Raw genomic sequence first — 16,010 nt, 5'->3', positions numbered from 1 at the left:
TTTAGTTATTGAGCTTTTCAACTCCCAAGTTTCCATTTTGTATTATTATTATATGATTATTATTATTTTCTTCTATCTGTTCAGATTCTCTATTTGACGAGACATTGTCATCATACTTTCCTATAATTCTTTAAGCATGCTTTCCTTTGGTTCTTTGAACAATTTATAGTAGCTGCTTTGAAGCATTTTCTTCCTAAATCCAATGTCTGGGCCCCTCAGTGGCAGTTTCTGTTGTCTGACTTTCATTCCCTATGTATGAGTTACACTTTCCTATGTTTCATAATATTTTACAACAGGACATTTAAGATAATGTCTTATAACAATTTGGGAAACTGACCATGATCTCTCACCCCCACCTCAGGACTTTTTGTCATGGACATTGTGGATGTCATGGATGTCCATGGCTGAACAAATTTAGTCAAGTCTATTTTCCTTGTAGTGGGAAGCCTCTGATGTCTCTTCAATAGCCTCGGACATGTACCCAGTCTCCCTTCCCTCTTGTTTTTGCTGGGTTCTCATTGATGGTCTTTTACCCTGATCTCCCAGTTATGCTTCTGGCTGGTTAGCTTCTATTGGTATCACACCCATCTGTTAATCTTCACTAACTGATAGCAGATTGTCCTGTTATTTTTGACAATGTCATGGGGCATCAATTGCTCCACATCTGATCCATTGGAGTAGGGCCCCTTTGCAGGGATAGTTCTTGAGACCACTTTTTGAGGCTTACTCTGTCTCTAGGTGGGCTCTTTTTAGCTCCTTCCCTGGTTCTCTCTGTTAAAGTTTTAGCTGGTTTACTGTTCCACTTGTTCCATCATGGAACTATCAGCCTCCTCTACATTACTCACCACTAAGATCTCCATTGTCTTCGACAGTGCCCTTAGACTTGAGCTTCCCCACACTCTGTTCCAAATAAAGTCAGTGTCCTTAGGTTGATCTATAGAGTTTTTTGTTTCTACATCTAAGGCAGAGCCTTTGTGCTGCTGCTCAGCAACATACTTCTCTTGGAGTGAAACACCTTTTCTATGAATTGGAAGGTGATGAGAAGAGGTGGTAATAGCCACTTGTCTTCTCAGCTTGCCCCTCCCTGCCTGGAACCCCTAGGCTACAAGTGAGCTGGGACAGGGTGATTTGGCCCAGTATTTTTGGTCTGCCACACCTAGATTAGAACTTTGACTCTACAAGAAGGGACTGGGTAGAAGTAGGAAATCTCAAGCCTCTCAACTGTGCTTTTCTGGAACAGAATTTCCACACAGGAAGCAGGGGTGGGGGTGGGTGTTGGGAGTGGGATTAGAAATCCCTTAGGGAGAAACTATTATCCTAGACTGGGAGATGAGGGGCCCTTTCTTCTTGGCTGTACTCATCTGAAGTAGAGTTTCTCTCACACTCAGCTGGGGGAGGGAAGGGAGCAGGTTGTGGCTTAAATGCCACAGACTCTTGCTATTCTTAAAGGGATTTAGTATGCTTTCTTGAATAAACATTTTTCCTTTTACTGGGTGCCCGAAGATGATTTCAGAAATTTTAAATGGTTGTTTATGTGGTGATTTCACTGGGAAGAAAATTCATGGAGATCCATACACTGCCATTCTTGGATGTACTTTTCCCTGCCTTATTCTTTTCTTTTTCTATACCATTCTCCTTTGTAACATTGTATTCCTTTTTTATGTTTTTAATCATTGTAAACCTATTGGTGGTATAGCCTTCATTATTTGAAGTTCTTGGTGGTGGGGTTGGGAGGGTCTGATCTTGTTCTATATTAATCTGCTGGCTTTCATTCATGATGGATTACTTCCTTATGTGTTTTGTAATTTGGGACTGTAAGTTCACTTTTACTGGTTTTTTATCTATGGGACTTTTTTTAAGGCCTGGGTTGAAGGTGTGGCCCTTCAGAACTGTTTTATATTTGCTTTTGGTAGGCATCCATGGCTATTGTCAGCCTACAACTAATATTAATGTTAATTTTTCAGCATGAGCTCATTCAAATTCCAAATCTATACGTGGTATAAACCCATGGTAATGAATTTTCAGTAAAGATTTTTATATCACTTCCAGCCTAGGACCAGGCTCATTCATTTCCATGCAGTCTCCCTGTTTGAGTGGTAGATTTGTTTTTCTAGCCCATCCTTTCTTTGAGGGTTCTGGTTTTATGTAGGAAGGTCAGCTCTGCCTTCTTGCCTCATTTGGGTTGAATGCCAGGTTTTCTGTCTCTGTTTGGCTATTAAATCCAAGTTCCCATTTTGTGTGGTCCAATAGAACTTGCCACAGTGATGGAGTTGTTTTATATCTGGTGTCCCATATGGTAGCCACTAGTCACATGGGGCTTTTGAACAGTTATGAAATATTGCTAGTGAAACAGAGAAATTGAATTTTAAGTTTCAATTTATTTCTATTAATATTAATTTAAGTAAATTTAAATTAGATTGCTATTTATGGCTTGTCCCTACCATCTTAAACAACATTCCCTTTTGAGACAGACTACATATGTGAAGGCACTCACAGCATCATTTACTTCACTTATCATTCTGGTTTTCAGTTTGCTCTTTATTTATGGCTCCAAGAATTTATCTTACTCTTTTTTTTTTTTTTAAAGATTTTATTTATTTGAGAGAGAGACAATGAGAGACAGCATGAGAGGGGAGAAAGTCAGAGGGAGAAGCAGACTCTCCAAGGAGCAGGGAGCCCGATGCGGGACTCGATCCCAGGACTCTGGGATCCCAGGATCATGACCTGAGCTGAAGGCAGTCGCTCAACCAACTGAGCCACCCAGGCGCCCCTATCTTACTCTTTTAACTGGGCATTTAAAAGGATATTCAATTTTATCTTGTGTTTTTTTGTGAGCTGGAGAGGTTTTATATTATTTAGTTCACAGTATTGCCAGAAGTGGAACATAGTCTCTGCTTTCATTTTCTCTTCCCTCCAATCCATCATCTTTACTGCAAAACAACTTTTCTAAAATGCAAATCTGTTCTTGCTACATTTCTGCTTTCAAGAGTTCTCTATTCTCTCAGAACGCAGCCCAAGCTCAGTGTGGCATCTGAGGTCCACTGTAACCTGACTCCTGCCTCTTCCCTCAGCCTTGTCTTTTTTGTTCCTTCTTGTACTTCATATTCAAGCAGTGTCAAATACTTGCAATTCCTTAAATGTGTCCTTCTATTTCATACCATAGGTACTTTGTTCATCTTGCTCCTTCTACTTGGAATGCTCTCCCAGCCCATCCCCATCCCCCCATCTGCCAACCATCATCTTCCCACCTTTTACAGCAGCTTGCACATAACCTCTCTAAGGCTTTACTGACTCCTATTTGTACCTCTTCTGGACCTTGTCTAGCATTCGGTCACTTCACTGCATTTTCCACCCAGGGTGGATGCCTAGGAAAAGACTTGCTTTGTTTTAGTTTCTGGAACCCCAACACCTAGCCCAGGGACTGACACATGGAGTGCTGATGCTGGGACTTCTTTATCCAAGAAGGTAGTGGCATTTCTGTGAGACATCCGTGGGGCAGCTCAAGGCACAGGCTTGCCTCAGGTGTTACAGGAGGTCTGAATTGGGGCAGTGGTAGTAGTGTCTATCTTTAGAGAGCTCTAAAAGTTGTTTTGAGGCTTCAAGTTCCTAAGCCCAAGCTTCACAGACTCCATCCTACTTTAGTCCCAGTTTCCTGCCAGCTTCCCTTTCATTTTCTGAGAGTCAGTATAGTGACTGTGTAGTTGAGAACCACGCCTTGCTTGTGTCTTTTCACCGAGCACCTGTAGGGCTCCATACACCCCTCTCATAGTTCTCTTTGGACCTGTTCTTTATTTTTGCTGTGAAGGTGAGAGAGGGCAGTGATAGTGAGCAGAGAATGGGTCAGGAAAGAGTAGGGCCTTGGTTCAGTATGTGGAAGGGCTGGCCTTGCCTCTCTGAGCTTTCCTAAGCTGCTGAGCTGGCTGGGGATATTGTTCCCTTACTCAAGTCCATCCACTGCTGCTCCTGGAAGGCAGTGAGCCCTTGGCTTTTCCATTCCAGGAGGGCAAGAATATCAGGCCTCCAAAGGAACCTTACCCAGTGTCCAGTGTTTAACAGGTTCTTAGGGAAATATTTTTTGGACTGAAACCTGCTTAGTTTGTCCCTGTCCCCCAAGATGCCTATGAGCTGCTGCCATCCTGGAGAGTGGTGGGTGGTGAGAGCGCTGGACTGAGAGGAAGTCTAGATCTAACCTTAACTCTGCCCTTAACTAGCTGTGTGATGTGGAGTAAGTTGCTTAACCTCTCTGTGTCTCAGTTTCCAGGTATTGTGTGTAAGATATCTAGCTAGACCCTCAGTGCTTATGAGGTACTTGGTGACTGTGTCTTCCCTTTTCTATATCCTTATGGGATATTTGCTCTCACTCTATATATGAGAAAGCCTTTCTGGCTTCTTTCTTCTCCTTGTCCCATCTTTGTCAAGCTCTTTCCTTCCCGAAGCAAAGGCTGTGTGTGTGTATACACAGAAGATTAGAAAAAACCTATCCCTCCAATACCCAGACCACCAACTTATTCTTTCATGTACTCTGATTTCTCATCCTTATTATATGTATATTAAGGCCCTTTTATTCAGGGCCTTAAATTGGAAAAAATTGGACTAACTGATAACATACAGTTAGCCTAACTGATGGATAGTATATTCCCCAGAAATACAAAAGATAGCTTCAAAGGGCTGTTACAATTCAAATTACCCAGGAGGATTCCTGTCCTGGAGGCACCTGTGGGAGGAGGGGCTGGGCCTACCAGGTGAGAGCAGTTGGGGATGAGCGGGTCAGGGGAGCTGGGAGATGTGGGGACAGGGGGACAGATCTGTCAGTGTTCTCTTGGGAGCCCAGTTCTTTGCCTTCATCAGCTGCTTTTGCTCCTTCAACTGCTTCATTAACTTGAGCAGAAGTCTTGGGTCAACTTTCAGGTTAGTTGTTGGCTGGTGTTTTCCCTGGGGAAAGCTGGGAGACTGGCTAGAATCACTCCCATTAGCAGTTGGCAGCTCCCCAATCTGCTTTTTAACATGGACTGTCTCAGCCCTGACATCTGCCAGACCTGCTGTGATGTTCACATATGAGTGTGGGCTCTACCCGCTGTTTATTCCCCACCTTGCCCCCTGTGGGTGGGCCTTGCACCTGCTGCCAGAGCCGAAGCTCTCACATTTTGAAGTCTGTGAAGTCCAGCTCCAAGAACCACTGTCCTAATGAGAGCAGCTTTGCTCCCTGGCACTTACTGAACTGTAGAGCTGTGGGGGACAGAGCTCTGAATGTGGCCTCAGGAAAGAGTCCAGTCTAGAAAACATCATTAGTGGCTAGTGCCATGAGGAAATGTTCCCTGGGAGGTTAAGATAAGAGCTAAGTGGAATTATGTTAACACCAGCTGCCTTTAGCTGGGTACATACTCTGTGCCAGGCACTAGGCTAAACTCTTTGAACTCATGACCTCTTTTAATAACAGCCTATTGGGATAGATATTGGCCCTTTTTATAGTTGGATAATTTGAGGCCAGAGAGGGGAAATGACCAGTTCAAAATCACACAAGCTGAGCTGAGACCACTGACCCCAGGGCTCACATTCTCACCACCTAGTATCTCCTGTCTGGCATGATTGGGCACAGAACTTCTTAAAGCTTATGTGTCCCAGAGGCAGGGGGAAGTGGTGCAGGTTGGTGGCTCTAAGTCTCCTATCTACCATGGATTAGTTGTAGAGATGGACCTCCAAGAGACTGGAAAAAGCAGATTTGACCCAAACTGACCCTTCTTCAGGAGGCAGATTTTGGGGCGACGGGTGGGCAAGGAGCCCCCAGGGTGCTACCACATCCTTCTCTCTGGCACTGTGTGGTGTGAGCCCCAGCAGCACAAGCTTTAAGAGCAATGAAGCCAAGGCAGGGAATTTGCAGGCTGAAGTATGTGGAGAAGGAATACGGGGCAGACAAGCTTCCTGCCTTGCTCTGATGTGGCTGGGATATTTGTGTTTTACATGAGCCTCAGATTTGTGTGTGTGTGTGTGTGTGTGTGTGTGTGTGTGTGTGTGTGTGTGTGCACGCGCCCTAAATGCTCTAGTCATTGTTTTCTCCCCTAAACCTCTAAAGCCATAACTCTGTGGGCTGCCTTTCTGAGTTGCTGATGGGTCTCCAGCCCCAGTCATGGAATAGATCCCAGGGGGTGAGTCAGAGTGTGCTCGCAGCTCATAGCTGCAGGGCCAGGCCACAGTGGCAGATCTTAATATTCACCAGCACCCTCTCGGAGCATTTGTTTTTCTTAGGGTACCCTTAGCTCTACAGGTCCCTTTTTCTTCCTCTCTGCTAGATACATCTTTATCATTTCTAATACTCACTTTAAAGACCTCTGAGAATACCCAAAGCCCCACTTGGCTGGGGTCACATGAATTATTCTTTTACCCGCGCTCTCTTCCCAAGCAGTTATATTCAAAGAACCACTCCAGTCACTGGAAAATGGGACCTCCCTGAGGGTCCATCACTGAACCCAGGGCAGGACACAGGAATATGCAGAAATTCATGTCTGGGCTGCTGAGTTCCCAATACTTTTAATCAGCACGGCCGGATTCCTCCATTAGTTTTCAAGTGCCTGAAGGAGAGGCAGGCTGCCCTGGTGAAAGGGCGCTGGCCCCGGTGTAGAGGCCCCAACTGCCCCTACTGTCTGCAGAAGTTGTGTTGACCAGTCGCAGAGGCCGGAACCTGTAGCCTGGGCCTGGTGCTCAGAGGCGGAGACCAAGGCCATCCGGTTACTAACGCTTCAGCAGTTCGGCTCGTGGGATCGCTGAACGACTTCCCGAGGAATCGCCTGCTCGGGTTAGGTCCTCCCAGTGCCAACTCCGCCCCGCTCCCACGTTTCTCCCTACTCTCATTCTCTAGGCCCCCCACAGGGCTCCCCACCCCAACTCTCACGCCTCAGCAACCCCTTCCCTTTTTTGTTCCTGCTGATCCAGCGAGCCAGGCTTTCTCCTTCTCTGGTCTCTCCTCCTCCTCTCCCCCTTGAATCCAGTCCTGGTTTCCCCGCCGCCAGCCTCCCCTTTCTCTCCGGCTAGGCTAGCTCCCCGCCCCCGCCGCGCCCGTCGTCACCGCGGTGGGCTCAGCTCCTCGCTTACCCCGCTCCCAGCCACCCGGGACTTGGCTCGCCCAGTCCGGTGGCTCCAGTCCGGATCTCGCTGCTGCCCGACCCGGGTACGAGTACCAGCCGCTGGGGAGGAGGCGGCGGCTGGCCCCGGCTCCCCTCGGCCGCCTTGCCAGCCCGGGGTTGGCGGGGAGGGAGCAGCAGGGCAGCCCCCCGGAGCCCCTCGGAAGACAATGCACCCAGCGCTCGGCAACCCCCGCTCGGTCTCGTCCTCGTCCGGCTCCTTCCCACCGCCCCCCGCCGCTGCCCGGCTGCAGCCCCTCTTCCTCCGGGGGGGTTCCTCCCGCGGCCGGAGAGGCTCGGGCGACAGCAGCACCAGCACCAGCACCAGCCGGGGGGGAGGCGGCGGCAGACGCGGCGGGGGCGGCGGCGGCGGCTCCCCCAGTAGCAGCACCGGCGCGGAGAGAGAGGACGACGACGAGAGCATCAGCATCAGCAAGCCGCTGGTGCCAGCCGGCCTCCCGGGACCCCCGGCTCAGGGGGGCGCCCCAGCCGCCGACCCCGCGCCCGCCGCCTTCTCCTCCTCGGCCGCCACCTCCTCCTCCTCCTCCGCCTCCACGCCCACCTCCTCCTGCAGCATGACAGCCGCGGACTTCGGCGGGGGCGCTGCTGCCGGGGTCGTCGGGGGCCCCGGGAGCCGCTCGGCCGGGGGCGCGGGCGGCACGGGGACCGGCACGGGGACCTCCTGCTGTTCTTGCTGCTGCTGCTGCGGCCGCCCCGCCCGCTCCGGTCGCAGGGGTCGGCGCCGAGGCTGCGCCCCCAGCCCGGGGTGCCGCTGGGGCTACCAGGCGCTGTCCGTGGTGCTGCTGCTGGCACAGGGTGGTCTGCTGGACCTGTACCTCATCGCCGTCACCGACCTGTACTGGTGCTCCTGGATCGCCACCGACCTGGTGGTGGTGGTGGGCTGGGCCATTTTCTTCGCCAAGAACAGTCGGGGCCGTCGGGGCGGCGCGGTGAGCGGCGCGCACAACCACCACCAGCACCACCATCACGCCGCGCCGCCTCTACATCTACCGGCCGCTTCGGCCGCCTCCGCCGGGGCTGCGGCAGGGGCCAAGGCGCGCAGCGCCCGCGGGGGCGCAGGTGGCCCGGGAGCCGGCCCGGGCGCTGCCGGGGCCGCGGGCGAGTTCGCCTTCGCCTACCTGGCCTGGCTCATCTACTCCATCGCCTTCACGCCCAAGGTGGTGCTTATCCTGGGCACGTCCATCCTGGACCTTATCGAGCTGCGCGCGCCCTTCGGCACCACGGGCTTCCGCCTCACCATGGCGCTATCCGTGCCCCTGCTATACAGCCTGGTGCGGGCCATCAGTGAGGCGGGCGCCCCCCCTGGCTCGGCGGGACCCCTGCTCCTGCAGCCCCAGCAGCACCGAGCCGCCGGCTGCTTCCTGGGCACGTGTCTGGACCTGCTCGACAGCTTCACCTTGGTGGAGCTGATGCTGGAAGGCCGCGTGCCGCTACCTGCGCACCTGCGCTACCTGCTCATCGCCGTCTACTTCCTCACCCTCGCCTCGCCGGTGCTCTGGCTCTATGAGCTCAACGCCGCAGCGGCAGCCTCATCCTGGGGCCAGGCTTCCGGGCCGGGCAGCTGTAGCCGCCTTCTGCGCCTGCTGGGCGGTTGCCTGGTGGACGTGCCCTTGCTGGCGCTGCGCTGCCTCCTGGTGGTGAGCTACCAGCAGCCCCTCTCCATCTTCATGCTCAAGAACCTCTTCTTCCTCGGCTGCCGTGGCCTGGAAGCCCTCGAGGGCTGTTGGGACCGGGGGAGTCGGGCCTCCCCGATTCGGGGGAGAGGGGGCTACGGCGCTCCGCCCTCCGCCCCGCCACCGCCACCGCCACCACCACCACCTCAGGGAGCCTCCCAGCTGGGCCACTGCATCTCGGAGAACGAGGGGGGTGCCCATGGCTATGTCAATACTCTGGCCGTGGCCTCCCAGAATTGAGGAGGGATAAGGGAGAGGGGCTTGCTTTGGGGCTGAGAGACCCCTGCCCCTTGTCCTTTGATCGTCTTTCACCCAGATTTGATCAGGTTCTATTTGGAAGACGGAACTTAATAGGGCTAAGGGCCAGTATGTCCTTCTGAACCCCTTGGGTCAAGACTGCTTGGAGGGAGACCAGCAGCTAATGGTGAAGGAGGAAGGTCCATCTACTACTCTATTTCCCCTTCTCCATGCCCTACACTAATCTAGCCTCCAGGGGCCAGATACCTCTGCTTCTTGCTTTTCCCACTGCCATCCTAATTCTTGTCCATTGTGGGGGATAATGGTGAAAAGGGCGTGCCCAGACAGGGGTGCTGGGCCTCAAGCCTTCCCTCTGGCTTGGAAGTGCCAGATTCTTATAGGTTGTGGTTGGTGATCATTGTCCCACGCCTTGAAACTGATCCAGAATCCACTGTTCCCCTGATGTGTCTATTGGATTTTTTTCCCAGATGGTAGATGCCAAGTCTGTGTTTGTCTGTGTGTATAGTATAGTTTTCTTGTTTCCACACTGTGGCCCCTTGCAATCAGTAGGAGATCTGGGAAGGCCCTGTCCTTCCCACCACACATACGACCACCCTCCTCATTCCTACCTGAATTTGTGGCCATGAATTCCCAGAAAGAGCTGGGCTCCTGGGAGCTGCCCAGTTGCTCTCCTCCAAGGGAGACGCTCACCCAGCATCTTCCTCAATTCTACTCCTCTCTTCTCAGCTTGGGGGAGGAGAGGGTCCATACCCTAAGGACCAAACTGCACCCTTTCTTGGGTGAGTGAGCATTTCTACCTCCGTGCTTTCAACTTTTGTTGCATCATGCACTGATGCTGCTTGCAAAAAAATAAAAGCAAAATACTCAGAAGTTGCATTTAACATGGCCACTAGATCCAGCTGGGGTTTGGTGCCAGTCTTATTACAGGGTCTGTGGAGTATCAGCCATTGGCTTGCCCTCCCACTCTCTCTCCCTCTGCACCCAGAACTCTTATCCTTCCCGACGTTTGTTGTTAACTGGGTCAGATCTTGGCTTAGAACAACAGCCTTGGTGGGGTTCCTGAAATGATGTGAAGCTGGGGCTCCCATTGGCTCAAGGAAATCCAATTCCACATCTGTCTTCCCTCTGGGAAGCCTGGTGTGGTTCAGAAAAGGTAGTGATGACCTTTGTCCTCTGCTCTGGCAAAGATAATTTCTAAGGAGAAGGCAATCTGCATAGGGAGTCTGGGCAAATCCTCCCCCTGCCCCGCCTTCCTCTCTGGCATTCTTGTTGAGATTAATGACAAGGGACACCCAGGCGTTGCCCACTTATGGTCTCGATGTGGGACATCTCTCTTGGAATCTTTGAGGGTGGATAAGTATTTTTCGGAGAGGTAAGAGTGCAGGAGGACTGTTGGCAGCAAGGCCAGGAAATACTCACTGTCCTCCACACCAGAATAGGATGGAGTGGGGGCAAAACTGTAAGAATTTTTGTTTCCCCTCCCCCACCCCCTCGTATGCTTTGTGTGGTGTAATACACCCTGGGCAAAGGACCAGAAGTCATGATTGTAGTTTTGACTATCCCTCACTCGCTTTGATAGCACATTGCTTTTGCTTTCTGGGTCTCAGTGTTTTACTTGGAGCTCTTCTTTCCCAATTTCTTGAGGGTTTGTTGACAGAAGACTTCCATGGAGACGGAGACACAGAGGGACTGATGTCTTGACCAGAGTCCTTCTGAGCCTCCCCTACTGTCACAGTGGGGAATGATGGAGGAAACATGTTTACATTCAATGTATTAATCTATGCTCCCAGCCCCTTGCCCTCCTAGGTCCAATATTATTAGTGGGTTGGATTTTGCAACTAGTTTTTTTTTTTTCTGTCTCCCCACTCTCCCTTTTCCCCCCACCATATCCTTTCCCGTTGAATTCCGTGTGCTCAAAGTCCTAGGCCCAGACTGTTCCCTGGGTCTCCATCTCCTCTCTCCAGCTTTGCTCTCTCTGCTACCTATACTCAGTGGCTGTGAATGGACTTTGTGTCTGAGCCATGGCCAGCCCTTGGCTGGCCCCTGCCCCACCCCCTTTCTCCTGTTTGGATGCTGGTCTCGCCTGCTGAGTGACTGACTGTAAAATCTGAGTGCTGTTGAGTTTTCTGGTGGGAGGCTGTGATAGGTTCCAATGAGCTACCACTTCCCTAGGTACGCCGAGAGACTGACAGCAACCCAGCCAGCGCTGGCAGAGGCTGGGCCTGCTCAGGCTCTGTCTGCCGGCCCCCCACTCACCTTTGGACATTCTCTTTCAAACATCTGGTGCGAGCACTTTGAGCTCAGGGGTCAATCCCTTCCTTCCGGTGTTTTTCTTGAGTGCTTTTACTTTCTTTCCTTGCCCCACTAACAATGAGACATGACTCCGAAAGTTTCATTTTTCTTGCTTTCTAGGGGCATCTGTAGTGGGGGGTCAAACTGGAGATGTTTCCCTGGGGAGGTGCACTGTCTCCTGAGGCTCATGCCAGCGGTATGGTTCACAGGAAAGTACCCTGGATACAGAATTCAATGCCTCTAATGTGGTGCCAGTAAGGTGTGCCCTTGACCTGAGCCTCTGACTCTACAGATTGTAAAAGGGGTGACCGGCCTCTCTCTAAAGGCTGTTCTGATATAACCTGGCCTGGTTCTGAGTCCATGTATTTTTGGGGGAAGAGAGCTGGCTGGAAGTTAGAGCCTGGAAGAAGGGAAGTTGCACCTCACTAGCATTGAGCACGTTCCCCCTCCCCCCTTTTTCTTTTTAAAAATAAAACCAGCCTCTGTTCTGAAAATAAAAAACTTGAGACTTGTGACAAGCTTCCTGTGTGGTTTGTTTTAAGATCTTTCCTGTCCTGGTTTCCTTACTAAATTCTTAAATGTCACTGTGACATTTGTCATCATTTTATAGGCTTGTTTTAACATTGTGGGTACACTTGGCCATTTCCTTCTAGGTGGTTGGCACTAGTCAGGGAGGTGGGGTAGCTCTGGTCTTGACCTGGGGGATGTCTAGGCAGACTTCCTATAGGCAGAGCTAACTCACGTGGGCTCTTGATCTGAGAGACATTTCCCCAGACACTTGGGGCTTTCACTCTCATTTCTTTCTAAGAGTAAGTTCCCAAAGAAAAGAGTTTGAGAAACTTATATTCAAATACTTTGTCCTCCTCTCTGACTCTTGCCCCAGCCAGAGGCATGAATTATGTATGAATGAGACAAGCAAGACCCTTCTTTAAACACCACCACCACCACCACACAAAGGGGACTGTGAAGTCTGACAGAATATTGAGTCTGCACAAAAAAAATTTTTTTTTTCTTTTAGCACAGAAACAGCCAGCACTATTGAAACACTCTGTGCTGTTGCCCTGTGATGCTCATAGCCATTCCAAGGGCCACACAGCAGTTGGACCCAGAAGGCAAAAGAGGCAAACTGAGAGCATGGGAACCCGGGTCCTGGGCTTGCTCTGCTTCCTACCCACTGAGGCTGTGGGCACTGACCTCCACTCCTGGGGTGTCGTCATCACTTATCACCCAGGAGCACTATTACCTCACAAGGCTGTGTGAATAATTAAATGAGGGGGCATATGGAAAGACTGTCCCTTTCCTCAAGACATTGATAATCATAACTGAGGACAAAATTCACATGTAAAACAAAGACAGAAAAACATAAGACCACATCTTCCTTTTAATAAGGTAATGAATTTGACCAAGCATGTTATGTTGACATGTTTCTCACAGGTAAGCGAGCTAGCTGTCCCCCCGTGCTCAGCGGGACCGTGCATGAAAGCACGTGTGAAAGACGAAGAAATGGCACGCGGATGGGGGTGTATTTGCGGGGCAGTGAGGAGGCCCCATGTGGGCCTTGCCGAGGGCTTGAGTCTGTCCCCGGGGTTCTGGCCTTTGGGAGGCATCTGGGGACACATTCTGTGCTTGCCTGCAGAGGCCCCCAGTGGAGAGCTGCTCATTTCATCCTCACAGCCTTGGGCAAGGGAGCTTGAGCTCCATCCTCCTGAGGTCCAGAAAGATAGAGTAACTTGCTGAATTCCATGCTGGAGTCAGGAGAGGAATCCAGATTTGAACCCAGGCCTGTTTCCAAAATCTGCACCATCCCAGGCAGCCTTCAAACTTAGCTGTTGACAGAGTTCAACTTTCTCTTATTAAAGCTAAATGGTCTAGCTAAAAAGCAGGGGCTGGTTTTCCTATTCTGTGTGAGTCCCAAGGAAGTGGCACTGAGTGAAAATCAGGGGACAGCCAATCGGGCGTCATGTCTTTCTGCTATCTCTCCTCTCAGGTCACTGTTGTACCTTCTTTCTCTCTGATGAGAAAGGAAGGATCCATGGAACTAATAGCTTAGGGAACTACTCCTCCTAGGAAGGGAATCCAGGGACTGGGGTCTGGGAACATGTTGGACAAGACCTCCCGGTATCCTTGAAATCATGAGAAGGGGTACTCCATGTTCCTCCGACGGACAAGGCTGACTCTTCAGGGCACTTCACCTGCCTCAACCAACTCAGATAGGACACAAATGTGCACCCAGCACCAAGATCTGGGAGAGGTGGTAGGGCATGGAGGGCAGGGGACAGACCAAAAGCAAGAAGATGGACAGTGAAGCCATTTAGCAGTGATGTGGGAAGCTGTGAGTGGGCACCCTAACTTCACAGCCTGTACCCAGGGGCTGGGGACAGTCGCTTTATTTCATATTCTCCCATAATATAGAATATCGGATTGTATATTGCTTTTGTAATCTGAAAAAGCGAACACCAGAACAAGAAAGTTCTAACAGTGGGAGGAAGGCTAAACTGCCCCACGTTCCTCAAGCTGAGGAGGCTGGTCTGTGCTCCTTGCTGAGAGGTGATGAGACCTCAGGGAGCCCCTGGACTCCTCACAAGGGCAGCAGCAGGTACGGGTGGCAACACCTAGATGGAACGAAGGCAACCGTGTGCTGAGTGACCCCACCCCAGCGCCTTACATGGAGGTTCTGTCTACTCCTCAGAGACCTCTGTGAGGGCGGAGCCCCTTCTCAGCCTCCCGCAACCTGAGAGCTCAGGAAGACCACCGGATCAATCACAGGGCTGGCAAGCAGCAGAGCCAAGGCCCTAACCTTGGGTTAGCTGCTGCCAGCCTCTTTTTAAAGAACCACCCTCTGGATGCCTGGGTGGCTCAATTGGTTAAGCGTCTGCCTTCATCTCAGGGTCCTGGGATCAAGCCCTGCATCAGGCTCCTTGCTCAGGAGAGAGCTTGCTTCTCCCTCTGCCTGCCACTCCCCCTGCTTATTCATGCTCTCTCTCTCTCTCTCTCCCTCTCTCAAATGAATAAATATTTTTTTTTAAATAAAAAATAAAATTTTATTTTTATTAAAAAATATTTTATTTATTTGACAGAGAGACGTGAGAGAGGGACTATAAGCAGGGGGAGTGGGAGAGGGAGAAGCAGGCCTCCCACTGAGCTGGGAGCCTGATGCGGGTTTTGATGCCAGGACCCCGGGATCATGACCTGAACTGAAGGCAGACACTTAACCGATTGAGCCATCCAGGCACCCCGAATAAATAAAATCTTCAAAAATAAATAGAATCTTCAAAAAAATTAAGAACCTCTCTCTCCAACCACCCAAGGAGACTGGAGAGACCCAAGGCAGGGCTAGAATACCAGCTCTGCTTTTTATTCCAAACTCAGGCATACTTGGGCCCTTACTTTCTTGCATAGCCTGGAGCAGCTGGTGTCTCCTGGCCCTGACCTGGTGGGTCTTTTCAGGAAGCGCTGGAGCAGAAGCGGGCCTGGCACTGCCCTTATTTATTTGGGAAGGGAGGACATCAACCACAGAGCCTAAAGGCCATCGGATTAAAACTTCCCATTGCATTGTAAGTACATCTTCCTCTCCTTTATGCCTTATTTAATCTTTAAAGATAAGCAGAAGCGAAGTAAAATCCATCACACGCTGGCATTCAGAAATTCCAGCTCAAACTACTGAAACCCTCTGAGGTCCTTCCTAAGCAGAAAAGAGAATCCAGGGTAGAAGCAAAGTTGGAAAGCATGTCTACACCACCACCTAATCAGTCCCTGAGCCCCCACCGCCTCGACTAGGATCAAAGATGGCAGGCAGGCAGTCACGCAAACCCACCCAGGAATCGGAAGCTAGATGCCAGGGCCAGGTCGCCGCTCCACTGTAGGTTTGGGTCACACGTTGACTGTGGGTCCTTCCACCCCCTTGGGCCACTTCTGCTCTACTCTACTTAGGAGCGGGTCTTTTTTTTTTTTTTTTTTTTTTTTTTTTCAGATTTTATTTATTTATTTGACAGAGAGAGAGATCACAAGCAGGCAGAGAGGCAGGCAGAGAGAGAGGAGAGAGCAGGCTCCCCGCTGAGCAGAGACCCGCCCCCCCCCCCCCCATGTGGGGCTTGATCCCAGGACCCTGAGATCATGACCTGAGCCAAAGGCAGAGGCTTAACCCACTGAGCCATCCAGGTACCCCTAGGAGAGGGTCTTGAGTGGTAGGAAAACCCCACCTTGTGGGACATTTGTTCTTAGAATGGTGTTTCTGGGTGAAGCAGGATTTTATTAGCCATATTTCAGAAGAATACGAAAAGCAAGGCAAGGCTTTATTAACACACGCTCTTCATGGTCTTGGCATTGGGCTGACAGCAGACACCACAGGCTGACAGAGCTTCTGGCATGTGTGGTGAGCAAAGGCCAGTGTGACCCTGGGGGCTCCAGGGAAGGGGAGGAACCAGGGCATGACGTTCAAGGAAGGGTCCAGAAGCCCTCGGGAACTTCACGATTCCATTTGTACTGGTTATGTCCACAACAGGCAAATCCATAGAGGGATGGGGAGCTGAGGGTGGTGGGTGGTGAGGATGAAGGGGTGTTGGATTTCTTTCTGGGCTAAGTGTTCTGAAATTGATGATGCCGATGGTTACTGAGCTCTGAACGCTTAAAAGCCATTGAACTGCATATGGTC

At 50.9% G+C, this 16,010-nt stretch overlaps 1 protein-coding gene across 1 annotated transcript; it reads left to right on the top strand.

The window, feature by feature from the left end:
* Positions 1-7,135: 7,135 nt before the first annotated feature.
* TMEM121B (transmembrane protein 121B) lies at positions 7,136-11,829 on the top strand. Its single transcript, XM_046010839.1, has one exon. It carries the CDS (start codon positions 7,286-7,288, stop codon positions 9,047-9,049), a length of 1,764 nt encoding a protein of 587 aa, XP_045866795.1. The 5' UTR covers positions 7,136-7,285; the 3' UTR covers positions 9,050-11,829.
* The last annotated feature ends 4,181 nt before the right edge of the window (positions 11,830-16,010 follow it).

The sequence above is a fragment of the Meles meles genome, chromosome 7 (genome assembly GCF_922984935.1).
Source record: "Meles meles chromosome 7, mMelMel3.1 paternal haplotype, whole genome shotgun sequence".
Lineage (NCBI taxonomy): Eukaryota > Metazoa > Chordata > Mammalia > Carnivora > Mustelidae > Meles > Meles meles.
Note: the sequence above shows the minus strand (reverse complement) of the source record. Positions and strands in the feature narration are given on the sequence as shown.